Raw genomic sequence first — 14,020 nt, forward strand, 5'->3', positions numbered from 1 at the left:
CTGCATCACCTCCCACATTTGGTCGTGAGACCAGCTTAGAGCAGTGCTGGGACAATGGCAAATTGTGCTTGAAGCACACCAAATGCCCGCTCGACATCCTTCTGCCAAGCCTCTGTCGTGTAGCAAAGTGAGAATTCTTCAGACCTGATGGATTCGAGATTGTTTTGACAAAAGTGGCCCATTTTGGATATATACCATCGGCTAGATAATAGCCTTTGGTATATTGGTGGCCATTGATCTCATAGTTGCATGGTGGAGCATGCCCTTCCACTAGTCTGCTGAACACCGGAGACCGCTGCAACACGTTGATGTCATTGTGTGATCCCGCCATGCCAAAGAAAGAATGCCAAATCCACAGGTCATAATCGCCACGCCTTCAAGCACCACACCGCAATATCCATGACGCCCTTTGTATATACCTTGCCAAGCAAACGGGCAGTTCTTCCATGCCCGGTGCATGCAATCGATGCTTCCAAGCATTCCGGGAAATCCTCTGGCGGCATTTTGTGCCATGATCCTTGCGATCTCTTCCTCGGTTGGCCCTCTCAAGTAGTATTTGCCAAACTTTCCCACCACGGCTCGGCAAAACTTGTACATGCACTCAATGGCGGTAGACTCACTCATGCGAAGGTAGTCGTCACGTGTATCGGCGGGTGCTCCGTATGCAAGCATCCTCATGGCGGCGGTGCACTTACGAATGGATGAGAACCCGAGAACGCCTACGAGCGTCGACCTTGAGCTTGAAGTAGGGGTCGAACTCTCGAACGCCGTGGAGGATATTCATGAACAGGCCCTTGCTCATCACATGCCGGCGCCGAAAATTGTCGGCATGTGTTGCCCCGTCGGCGAAGTAGTCGTTCTGCGGCATGGCATGCCCCTCCATCCTCTCGCCGGGCTTCGACTTCCTTCTTCCCGGCCTTGATCCTCGCGGCGCAGCCTCTTCCTCTTCTCCGCCTCGGCGTCAAACATGCCCTGGAGGGACGCGATGATCGGCAAATGCTCCCGCAGTCGTCGTCGAACGCTTGCTCGTCCTCCAGCGACAGGGCAACCATCTCATCGTCGGTCCATGGCTAAAGCAAAATCAATGGTTAAAATTGCGCCGAGGCGTACGACGCAACAAACGGCGACCAATCGCGCCTGCAGCAAGTCGTCGAGCACCTTACGTGCGCGGAGGTGGGGCGGATTTGACGGCGCGTCTCGGGAGGCGCTCGGGCGACGCGGCGGCGGCGGCACGGCCGGCGGGAGCCTCACCGCGACAACGGTGCCGACTCGCGGCCACGGATCGTACGCCCAAACGGCCGGGAAATCCGGCGGCGGCGGTGGGGTGGGAGCGCGGGAAGGAAGGAGCGACGAGAAAGAGGCGCGAACCAACGGTTTATGCAAATAGTCGCCAGACATGTGGGAGCCCGCCTCGCTTTTCGTTATGTCCGGCGTCCGGAGCGTCCCTCGTGGGACGGGGACGGGCTCGAAGCGCCGGACACCGTATAGGGGCGCGCCGGACAAAAATGGGCTTTGGGGGACGCGGCTGGAACGCTTTTTTTGTCCGGCGCGCCCCAAATCCCTTTGGGGGACGCTTTGGGGGACGCGACTGGAGATGCTCTAAGGGCATCTTCAACAGAGTGACCCAAACGGACGCGCTGGGCCGTTCGTTTTGGGCCGTTTGGGTGGCCGAGCGGACACGCGGACAGCGGCCCGCGTCCGCGTGTCCGTTTGGTCGCACGCTGCGCCCAACGCGCGGACGCAGCGCATATGTAATAAAAAAAATTAAATTAAAAAAGGAAAACAACAAAAAAAAAATTAAACTAGTTGTTAATTAAACTTAGCACTATTTTGGGAAATTTTTACACAAAAGAAAGCCATATATGGGCTTTAAACTAAAAAAAAAAGCACGCGGTGGCCGCCGGCAGTACTACCCCTAGTTGTACTCGTCGTCGGCGGCGGCGATGACGAGGACGCTCCCCGGCGGCGACGCGCTGTTCCGGCTCGAAACGCCGGAGGGCGCCGGGGACTCCGGCCAGGGCGACCACTGCGCCCTTTCCTAGGCGGAGTGCGGGTTCGGCGGGCTCGCTGCCCTCCGCTGCGGCCTGCAGCTCCGCCTCTAGTCGGAGTGCGGCCCGACGCTCCTCCTCCGCCAGGAGCGCGGCACGGCGCTCCTCCTCCTCCTGGAGCGCCGCCTGGCGCGTGTCGTCCTCCTGCCGGCGCGCCATCTCGAGGAAGGCCCACGCCTCCGCCTGGGCGTCCTCCTGGGCCTTCCTGGCCTTCTCCTCCAGCGCAGATGACATAGGCATCCCAAATGGGCCTGCCGAATATAGTACCCGGGGTTTAATGAAGGCCCACTACCCGAAGAATAAGAAGATTCGAGAGCCCAAGATGTATTTAAGGAAAAGATAGAGCTGTAATAGGAAGTGTTATTTGTAATCTGGCGGGATGAGTTAGAAACCGTCCCGGACTCTATAAACTTGTATAGCACGAATCCCTCGGCTCCACCTCATATATAAAGGGGGAGTCGAGGGACAAAGAATCAATCGAATCATTGTCTGCAAACCCTAGTTTTCATATTCGTCGAGTACTTTCCGGCTGAAACCTTCGAGATCTACTTACCCTCTACTTCCAACTAAACCCTAGCCTACAATCCATAGGCATTGACAAGTTGATACCTTGTCAATTGGCGCCGACCGTGGGGACTAGAGGCGTAAGGAGCTGATCTCGATGGCACGCTCAAGATCTTCGACATCGTCAACCGCAAGCAACACAATGGATCGAGGTAAACAGATCGCTGCTGGTCTTGTCGATTTTGTTCCTCACCCACCCTCCCGTTTGGATGCATATGCGTATCTGGCGGAGCCCATGGAGATGACGTTCGGAAGGTTTCACTTTCGTGTCGAGAAGGAAGGATCGTATCGTGTCGAGATTCCGATTTCCTCGGGATCGTCGGTGGTCGATTCAGATTTTTCAAGCTATGCATCGTTAACCGAGTCAGGAGAAGAAGAAACCTCGGCGACACGTTACGTCAGCACCAGAACAAGAGAGAAACTCGCCAAGATCTTCAACGACATGTCGTTTGAGTCATCTGCGGACTCATATATAAGCGATGGCTCAAGCGATGTCGACAGTTATGACTTTATCGACAAATCTATCACAGTGGGCAAGGTCTTCATCAATCTCAACGATGATGTCACCAAACCCAACGTAGATCTGAGTACAAAGTATCATCAGATTTACGCCATTGAAGATCAAGAGGAGACATCCGAGGCTTTCGACGATGCGGGAAATCCATACGTCGATCCCTCTAATCTGCGGCAAGGCCTGGGCAACAAATACGTCGGGCCGAGCCGCGAGATAGAGTTCAACTTTCACAAGCAGCGTGGGACAGAGCCGCGAGAGCTATGAACGGCACGAACCAATGGCTACCACGGCTACACCGGAGAAGAGCTGCAAGCATATCAATATAGGCTCGCACGAGCTGCCAGGGAATTGGAAAAACAGACGGTGAGTTGAACGGGAGAAAGGAGGCAGCTTACGCATCCGGCAGGAGAAGGGCAGATTTAAGTCGACAATCTAGAACTACGGGTGATAGCCATCGGGAGGCGCGGAACGAGCAAGATCAAGGCTGCAACACATACCCGAAGCGAAAGAGAGCACTTGGTCCAGAACCTCGACATGTCCTTCATGTCGATAGATACAAGAGGAAACATCATCCCTAAGACACCGGAGGCTGGGTATATGGCGACACATGCTTTTATCCTTGCGTCTAAACCACCTCCGGGTGATCCAAGGGAAACATTGTACAATATGGCGGTAGCAGGAGTTGGAGCTATGGGGACGGCGTTTGTATCAACGCCTCCCGAAGGAGCGGCAAGGCAAAATAGTCCACGACCCGGCAGCAACGGCGGCAAAGACTGAAGGGCCAAGTGGAGCAAGAGACACGGCGAAGAGGCAAGAGTCGACGTAGCGCGGCAAAGCGAAGGGATCATCGGCAATCTCCGGAATTGACCGACGAAGATATGTGTGGCTTGCCATGCTTTACGAGGAGAGTCCGGAAAACTCGAGTCCCCTCAGGATTCAAGTTACCCGATAATTTCAAGAAGTTCGACGGCCTTCAAGATCCAGAGGATTGGCTAGTCGACTATCTGGAGACGGTGAAGCTCACAGGAGGAACTAGGGCAACAGCCATGCAAAGTATCCAGGTGCATTTGAGTGGAGCCGCACGATCTTGGATAAAGAAACTCGCTCCAGGATCCATCGACAGCTGGGAAAGTTTCGAGGATGTGTTCGTCAAGAACTTTAGATCCACGTGCAAAAAACCCGCGTCGTTAGAGGAGTTGAGAGCGTGTCGACAGAAGCCAGATGAGCCAATGAGGAAGTACATCCAGAGGTGGAATATCATTAAAAACTCAGCAGAAAATATATCTGACGAGAGAGCAATAGATGCGTTTGTCGCAGGAGTCAGGCGTGGAGATTTCGTCGAAGACTTGGGAAGGACCAATCCAAAGACAGTATCCGCGTTAATGGAGATAGCAAATAAATGGGCAGACGGAGAAGACGCCGTCCACAACAAACGACACGGTCGCCGAGAGGAGGACCGCGGTCGAAACTATCAACCGAGGCGAAGATTTCCTCGGACGTACCGAGAACTACGACGCTCCGGGACAAATTTCGGCAGGTTTTCGGACAAACACAGGAGGAAGCAACAGAGATGATTACCAGAGAAGCAGTGAGCAGCGAGGTGATAACAGGGATGATTCACGCAACAGGCAAAATAGCGGGCATCGTCTCGGCGAGGTGCGGCCATTTGGCCAGCTCGTCGAGGTCGCACTGCTCGCGGGACGCCGCGAGCGCCGCCTGCAGCTCCGGGTCATCCTCGTCCTCCTGCTGCTGGGCTGCGGGCCGGGGCTCTTTGCTAGGGCTGGGGCTGGGCCGGGGCTCGTCGATGTACGAGCCGCCGGGCGTGGCCAGCCCGCCTTGCGGGTGTGCGCGGCTGCACGTGAGGCCGCGCCGTCACGGACTTGAAGCACGTGTGTTGGCGCGCATCGTGCTCCACCTCGAACCACAAGTCCTAGTTGGGACTTGCGTCGCCGTACGCGGGGTCCTCCTGGAGGTCCGCAGGCAGCTGCGCGCGGCGCCTCCAGATCTCCGCGACGCGGGCGCGGCCGGAGGCCGGGATGGGCGGCACCGGAACCCGATCTGGGCTCAGGTGCCAGCCGTGGGGGAGGTGCACGTCCCCCCACGGCATTGGGACGCCGGCGTCCCAGAACATCTGCGCCACCGCAACGGTGACGTAGATCCGGTCGCGTCTGGGGATAGCCGGCGGCCCTATGGCGAACGTCGCCGGCGCGACTGGCCGGCTGCTGCCGGCCTCGTGGTCGTTCGCGGATGGGAGAAACTCGCGCTTCGGGGCCATGGCGAGGAGCGGGAGGCGCAGTACCATGAACGGCGGGTGGCGATCGAGCGCCGGCAGCGGGAGTCGCTCGAGCCCAACAGCAGTTGGCGGCGGAGGAGCGTCAAATCTAGTCGTTTTCATTCAAACTTTGTAATATATAATCAAATTTGAATGAAAACCTTTATTTTTTGCACCAATATTCATTTGGGGAGGGCGTTTGGGGGACGCGACTGGGGACCGATGTCCCCCAAACGCGGCGCCAATACTGGTCCACGTTCGTTGACATTAGCGAGTGTGCTCTATTTACTATACCAGTACAAAACTCCTACACAAATAGGCTTCTTTCGGTGGTTAATTTTATGTACAAATCGAGCAGGAATCTTAATTAGACAACAGTCACGTCGCGTCGAATTAAAATCAGTGCGGTCTGGCCAGGCCATGTTTGCTCGCGCGACATCGGGTACCATGCATCGAATTAATTTTCTGTACCATGCAGAGAGCTGCCGCCAGGGAGAGTGGAGGCATGCTCCACACATGCATGCCGCCCCATGCACCGGCGGCATGGCCCGCGCCAGTCGACGGCGATCTCTGTGGCTAACGTGCCGCCACCTCGGGCGACCGCATGAAGCTGCCGCCACAGCCTCCGGTGGCAGGCTCCACGTGTCGCCTAGGGGCGCTGCCGCCACTGAGTACGTGGTATTTTTTGTCAATTCGATTCGCAGGTGGTCCTTTTTGATAATGAAATGAGCCAGGTGGTCTCTTTTGGCAAAAACTCTCCGTCCTTGCGCGAGTTCCACAAGTTGATACACTTGTGCCAGGTTGTTTTCCTGAACGTGTTGTTGATGCCCTGTAGACTAAAACGACCCTCGTTTTTGGGCAACAGTTCTTTGGAACGAGCCAACAGGCACTTGAAACTCTATCGAAGGCTTTCCTTGTGCATCCCATGTCTAGGTTTTCTTTGTCTAGGTCGCTAGTCGAGTAGATAATGCCATTCGCCGGCCCTATGTCGGTCAGTCGGTCACTGTGTATCCTCTCCGCTCTCGCCGTAGCTAACCTAGCTAACTGAGCTTTGAATCTCTAGTGGAAGAGAAATATTAGGTAGCTATATAAACAGCGATCATGGAGTTGCAAATAAAGGGTGGAAATTATATGCTTCACCTATGAAAGCATGTGGCTTCGTACTCTCAGAATTTATAGTACCTGTAAACAAATAATACTCTCTCTCTATTCTAAATTATTTGTCGTAGATTTATCTAGATACACATATATCTAAACACGATTTACTATGTGAACATATTCAAATCTAGATAAACATGTGACATCTAATTCAGGACGATGGAGTAGTTACAATCTAAGAATCCACAGCTCAACTTAATTGCCGAGAGATCATGAATATGAAGCAACAATAACCTTAATTTTGGAAACTGAGAAACTATGCACGGTGTAACGACGAGTCTGGCACTAGCGGAGCTCCTTTATGGCCTAACTGGGCCATGGCCTGCCCATGGTTTTTGCAAAAAAAAAAAAAACTCCTATGCATGTATGGTCCAGTCCATCAACACGCATTGGCCTAGCTTACATTGCTTCGTGTCATCGGTTCCCTGTTCATTCCTCTCAGGCTCTCTCGACAAAAACCATGGAGTTGCCTCGCTAGATATAGGAATTTGCACAAAATGGAGGGAGAATCGGGAGGGGGTGGTGAAGCATAGGAGGACAGCTGCATTGCGCAGCCGCAATCAATCGGGGCTCAGCCAGACGGTCGCCGCACCATCATCCCGTAGGCACGGCGCCACGGCCGCATGTTCCGGGCACGGACCCGTCAGCCGACGCTGTGATTGCCGTGCATGGAATCAATCCCCTTATCTTCTCCACTCCCTTGTCTACGGAATCTTCTTTCTTCCCCCAAATTGTTTATTAGCAATTTATAGTATGATTCACCATATTGGGAATATGTTTTTCAATTTTGCGAATTGCAACAGCCAATCAATAGGAAGCGGTGAAAAATGCTACTTGGAGAAGAATTAATTTTGCCTTGAAAAAAAAAGAGCCAAGACACGTGAAATCAAATATCCTTCAGCAACCAATGGGAACCAAATTAAAAAAGATCCGAGCAATGACTAACGACTAAGGATATGCCGTCTGGAAAAAAAATGTGTGTTGTGTAGCTTTGGCCCGCCCATGAATATTTTTCAAGCTCTGACCGCCCATCTGTTTTACATATTTTCTTCATATGTAGGAGTTTTTGAGGTGGATAATTTTTTTCTTCATAAATTTTGGGTTTAATTAGCTAGAGAATCGCTTGTTATATATGGAGGTAGGCCAGGTATGTTGAGTCTTGCGATGAACCATGTCGCCAGCTGGTAGGTGTTGTGGTTGTTCCTGGTTTCTTCATTTATTATGCGCTCCTAGCTGCACCGGATGATGTCCGTCTGGCTTCAGTTAAGTTAACCTGGCAATTTTAAGTCTCAGTCCAGGTGTACTATGGAGCTAAATCAGTTTGGACTTCGCTAGAACTGATTGTACAAAGAAAATGCAAATCAGACACCTAGCGTTATATTTGTCACAAGAAAGATCTGCCGCACGAGCGATAAAGTATCAGTCACTTATTCGCCATCATTGAATCTCTCAAACTATAGTCTCATGCATCAATATGCTGGAAGAGAAAACAATGTTTACTTTAGAGCCTGAAAACTTGAGTATGAATAAATTGTCAGTGTATGTTATCTTAGTTGAATAACTAACACTGCAACGCTGAATTTGCGAGTAATTTCTTGCTTTGCTTTTGAAAGATTCATCCATAGGAGAGTAGGAGCTTGACATAAATTAGTTTTTCTGGACATGAAAATGAAAGAAATAACATATAATATTTTGCTGATAATATATATGTGTCGATTACATTGGGTATTCTGGCAGAAAATAAACTGGAAAATTACACGAAGGGATAAAATATAAGTAACAAAAATCTATGTTCAATCAAACTATCTCTATTTGCGTTTAACTACAGTGACATAAGGCAGCTCCACGGAACCCATGTAGATTTTGCCGTTGTTTCTCTCCATTATCTCCGTCGGTCTCACACTCTTGGGACCTCTCATCTCTTCTAGTATCTTCCCGTTGGAGCCGACCCTCACAGCAAGCAGATGGCTATCCCGGCCAAAAGGAAGCTCATTTTTTTCACGGTGTAAAGCCACCCAATAACCTCCCTTGTTGCTAGGTCTCACATTATCAGGGTAACCCGGGAGGTCGGCAAAAGGCTCGGATCTTCCTGTGTTGGGGCCTTTGATCCAGTGCCTTAGTAGTTTGCAAGGACCGGTTGACGCAACCACAAGGTGAGTACGGTCGGTGCTGACGGCGACGCCATTAGGGTAGGTCATGTCTGATTGGAGCACCGTAACATCTGAAGTCCGCGGATCGTACCTCATGAGGCGGCCCGTCGAGTCCCCCGTTCTCGTCACCATCTCGTGTTGCGCCCTGTTGTAGTTCATAGAGCTGTCCGTGAAGTAGACCTGACCGGTAGTTTGGTCGACGTCAACCCCGTTGGTGAAACTTAGAGGTATGCCATCAACGCTATTGACCAGCACCGTTGCCTCCCCGCCGCCCGGGCCAACCCTCATGAGGCCCTTGTACGCGTCAGCGATGTATAGGTCTCCCGTCTTTTGGTCGAACCGAAGGCCGAGCGGGCGGCCGCATTGGCTCTCCATCGCGGTCTCCGGGCGGAACTTGGTGGCCGTGCACATCTTGCTGTCGTAGCCGGGGCCGTGCGTGTAGGTGGTCCAGCCAAGCTTGTCGCCGTTCCACTTGAGGACACGGCCGTCGGAGACGCCGCTGTAGGGGCCCTGGCCCTTGCCGTCGAAGGCGACACTCTCCGGCCCGCGGACCATCCCGCGCGGCAGCGGCAGGTGCTGGCTCCGGGTGGCGTCGAAGCTGGCGGCCGCCATGGCGGCGGGCATGAAGAGCATGACCATGATCACCAGTGCGATCGTGGCCTTGGCAAGGCGGCTCATCCCGCAACCCATATTTGCTTGTTGCTTCTTGGATGGATCAGCTTGGCGTCGTTGGCTGGCTCGTATTTGGTTCTTTCGTATGTGGTGGACTGATTATCTAGCTCGATGATTTGTGGAGAGTACACGGTGGGTGGCTGCACTTATATAGTACTGGTCGAGAGCTATCTACCGTTCCGAGTCGGTGCATGAAACACGCAAAACACGCCAGAGGCCGACTCGGTTTGTATGCTTTGGAAGAGAAACAGATTTCGAGTCGAAGAGAAGTACGTACTACTGATGGAGAACTATCTACGTACTCTTGGAGTAGTAATTTCTGCACGACTTTCCTTAAAGTGCAATGATTATTCTGAGCGCCACCGTGACTCCGCGAGGGAACACGGCGAGCTGCCGACGCCCAGCTCCCGCTCCGTGTAGTAGCTCTCGATTCAGTTTGCAGCCACACAAAGAGCTGATTGGCATAGAGGCATTGACACCGATCAGCTGCCGGATGAAGATCGGACGGCTGCCTGGGGTGGTATTCTCATTTCTCACATATTAGATTTGCATGATAATAAAACTCGGGATCACAAGTTCAGAATGTGGAATCGAATTGAGGCATAACCCTAGGCGAACAGCGCCGCCGCCACCCAAGACCACTCCTCCCCTTGCCGCCGCCGGGCAAAAGCCTGCACGGCGTCGGCGGCGGGGTGCGGCCTCTCCCCTACAACCTCTCCGCGCGGGGTGTTCTCGCAGGCCTCTCCCCCGGCTGGTGAGCTGCTGCTCCCGCGCGGCTTTGGCGCGGCATGCCCCCGCACTGTCATGGTGCTCGTCCACGTGTCGGTGTGGAGTTCGCCCGTGCCGGCGTGGAGCTGCTCGGCATCCCCCGTCTCGGTCTCGTCCTTCCGCCTCCGTGCTCTGCTTCCGTGCAGCGCCGGCCTCCTCCCCGCGGCGGCTGCTCGCGCCGGTGCCGCCCTGTGCGACGCCCCACCCTGGCGGTGTGGATGACGGCTGCTCCCCTTCCCTGCTGGTGCTGCTCCACGCGGAGGCAGATCTCGCCCGGCAGATCTGGCCCCGGAGCGTTCCGCGGGGGCTGGACCGGCCTGCTGCCCGTCCAGGTTGGACCGCTCAGCTCTTCGGCGGCTCCCTGCCCCGGTGGCCCGTGTCCACCCTCCAACCGTGGTTTCCACTGAGTGGACGAGGTTAGCCTGTTAGGAAATATGTAAACGTGATCGTATGTGACACGTATTAGATTAGGAGAGTCCTAGTCATATTCATGTATTGCCTTACACGGCATTGTGCCTAATATATATACACGAGTATGAGGCCCTCGGTTGTATCCGAGTAGCCCAAAGTCTACCTGATCATATTCAGTTTTCACATGGTATCAGGCCGGCTCTTCCGCCGACAACCCTAGATCGCTTCTCCGTCCGATCGCCGCCGCCGTAACTTGCCGTCATGGCGTCTTCATCCTCGACGCCACTGAATCTTGGCCTCCCTCCGCGTGAGCTGCTCACGCGGGACAATTATCCCACATGGCGCTCGCAGGTTCTCCCTGCTATCCGTGGCGCGATGCAGCTCGGTCTTCTCACCGGGACAGATCCTGCGCCGCCACCTGAAGTCATCGATATACCGGCTGACAAAGACCGCAATGTTCCAGCCAAGATGAAGATCAACCCTGACTATGCGTCATGGATCTCGAGGGACCAGATTGTCCTCTCCTATTTGCTCCAGTCTCTTCATCCGAAGGAAGTTCTCCCGCATGTTCACCGCCTTGAGACCTCTGCCGGTGTCTGGACGGCCCTCGAGGAGATGTTCTCTGCTCAAAGCGAGGCCAAGATCGATAATCTCCTAGTTGCTCTCGCCAACACAAAGAAGCTGCAGATGTCAACCTCTGAATATCTTGCCAAGATGCAAAGTTTTGCTGACGAGCTTGTGGCCGCTGGTCATCCTCTTTTGGATCGACAGCTTGTGTCTTACATATTGGCCGGGCTTGGCAAGGACTATAGTTCCCTGGTTGCTGCGTTAGGCGTGGCCACCACGCCCATCACCTTGAGCAAGCTTTATTCCCATCTGCACGCTTATGATCAGCGCCAACTACTCCTTGCTGGTCCTTCTCGTCCTGAGTTTGAGTCGTCTGCCAATGCCGCTACTCGCCAAGGGCGCCCTCGTTCCGACAACAACTACACCAACAACTACAATGGCCGATCACGAGGCGACCGTGGCGACCGCAGAGATGATCGTCGGGATGATCGTCGAGACTACCGCCCCTTCAATCAAGGACGGGGTGGTGGGCGTGGACCCCCTGGAGGGGGGCGTGGCCGTGGCCGTCGTCGCACAACCCCCTGGGTCGATGTCACATGCCAATATGCGGCAAAGAGGGCCACTACGCAAAAGATTGCTGGTCCCGTTACTCACATGAAGATGACTATGGCGAGAAGGAGGTCCATGCTGCTTACGGTGTGGATACAAATTGGTACCAAGACTCGGGTGCCACACATCATATTACTGGAGAGCTGAACAATCTCGCTCTCCAGGACACATATCAGGGCTACGACAAGGTCAACACTGCAAACGGACAAGGTATGAGTATTGCACATATAGGTCATTCAATCATTCGTAACCCTGCTCAAAATTTTCATCTTCGCAATGTTCTACATGTTCCCAATGCCTCCAAAAACCTTCTATCTGTACATCGTTTCACTTATGACAATAGGGTCTTCATAGAATTTCACCCCTTTTTCTTTTTGATCAAGGATCAGGTCACCCGGAGAATCATCCATAGAGGGAGATGTGTTGGCGGCCTCTACCCCTTGATATCTTCTCTGGTGTCGTCAAACTCTTCCAAGCAAGCCTTTGTTGCTGCCAAGCCGTCCCAGTCACAGTGGCACAGTCGTTTAGGTCATCCATCTTTAGTTATTGTTAGGCAAATTTTGAGCAAGAATAAACTTCCATGTGTTTTAGATAGTAGTAGCTTGTCAGTTTGTGATTCCTGTCAAAGGGCCAAAAGTCACCAATTACCTTATCCTATATCAACTAGTGTGTCTACAACACCTCTGCAATTGATTTTCTCTGATGTATGGGGTCCTGCACCTACTTCTGTTGGTCGTCATGATTACTATGTAAGCTTTATCGATGACTATAGCAAATTTACATGGATCTACTTGCTTAAACATAAATCTGATGTTGCTGCTGCCTTTGTCTCTTTTCAAACCCTCGTTGAACGCAAATTTGATAAAAGAATTCTAGCTGTCCAATCCGATGGAGGGGGCGAGTATGTCGCCCTTCAATCACACTTCCAAAAACAGGGTATCTCTCACCATATGTCCCGTCCCCATGCACATCAGCAGAATGGCTCTGCTGAAAGAAAACATCGCCATATTGTTGAAGTAGGTCTTGCTCTTCTTGCTCATGCTGGTATGCCACTAAAATTTTGGGATGAAGCGTTCCTCACTGCCACCTACCTTATTAACATGCTTCCCAGCCCAGTCATAAACAATGATACCCCTGTTCATCGACTTCTTGGTAGCCGTCCCAACTACACATCTCTTCGCGTGTTTGGCTGTGCCTGTTGGCCCAATCTTCGTCCATATAACAAACGTAAACTCGCATTCCGATCCACACAGTGCGTCTTTTTAGGCTACAGCCCACGTCACAAAGGTGTCAAATGCCTTGAAGTTACTACCGGACGAGTCTATGTCTCTCGTGATGTCGTCTTTGATGAACATGTCTTTCCTTTCAAGTCTTTGCATCCTAATGCCGGTGCCTTGCTTCGAAAACAAATTCTTCTTCTTGATCCTTCTCTTCGTAATTTTGAGGAGGGACACGGAATTGATGACTTATGTGTTTCTAATACTCATGCTACTGACCAATCTGCTAGTGTTGTTCCTCAGATTGCTAATGATGCAGCACAGCAAAACAATGCAGCGGGCGAAAATTTCAGCCAAAACGCTGCATCCAGTCGCTCATACGGCTCCTTTGATTTTTCGGCAGAAAATGACAACAGCACAAGATCCGAGGCTGATTCTCTGCAGCAATCGCCTTCGGGATCGGCGCCAACAGCTGACAGCAGGCGATCTGTCCCTGCTGCCTCGTCCAGCGCGCCAGGGGCGCACTCCCCCGCCAGATCCCCTGCCGAGTCGACGTCGTCCGGATCCTCTGCGGCTGATTCCTCACCGTCCTCGGCCTCACCTTCGCCCGCACGCCACAGCGGATCCCCACTCTCATCCGCCGACACCGCCAGTCAGGTTGCTGGATCCTCTGCACCGCCTACGGCTGCAGCTCAGCCTGTGCCCCCACCAGCGCGTCCCTCTACACGCGCATCTAGAGGCATTGTCAAACCAAAGGAGTACAAAGATGGCACTGTCCGCTGGCTCCTTTCTGCTACTTCTGAAGTTCCAACCAGCTTACCGTCTGCGCTTGATGACTTGAATTGGCGACAGGCCATGAATGAAGAGTTCAATGCTCTTATGCAAAATAAAACTTGGAGGCTAGTACCCCAGCGTCAAGGTACAAATATTGTTGACTGTCGCTGGATATACAAGATCAAGCGAAAAGCAGATGGCACTATTGATAGATACAAGGCTCGTCTAGTGGCCAAAGGGTTTAAGCAACGGTATGGTATTGATTATGAGGAGACTTTCAGTCCAGTTGTCAAAAT

The 14,020-nt window shown here is 52.9% G+C and overlaps 1 protein-coding gene across 1 annotated transcript; it reads right to left on the bottom strand.

Moving 5' to 3' along the window:
- Positions 1–8,234: 8,234 nt before the first annotated feature.
- On the bottom strand, positions 8,235–9,477 carry LOC127301857 (protein STRICTOSIDINE SYNTHASE-LIKE 10-like). Its single transcript, XM_051332170.2, has one exon. It carries the CDS (start codon positions 9,394–9,396, stop codon positions 8,365–8,367), a length of 1,032 nt encoding a protein of 343 aa, XP_051188130.1. The 5' UTR covers positions 9,397–9,477; the 3' UTR covers positions 8,235–8,364.
- Positions 9,478–14,020: the final 4,543 nt, after the last annotated feature.

Source organism: Lolium perenne, chromosome 1 (genome assembly GCF_019359855.2).
Source record: "Lolium perenne isolate Kyuss_39 chromosome 1, Kyuss_2.0, whole genome shotgun sequence".
Taxonomy (NCBI): Eukaryota; Viridiplantae; Streptophyta; class Magnoliopsida; order Poales; family Poaceae; genus Lolium; species Lolium perenne.

Bases quoted from the DNA above. Each gene is read 5' to 3' on its own strand.
- LOC127301857 (XM_051332170.2), bottom strand. From the start codon at position 9,396: ATGGGTTGCGGGATGAGCCGCCTTGCCAAGGCCACGATCGCACTGGTG.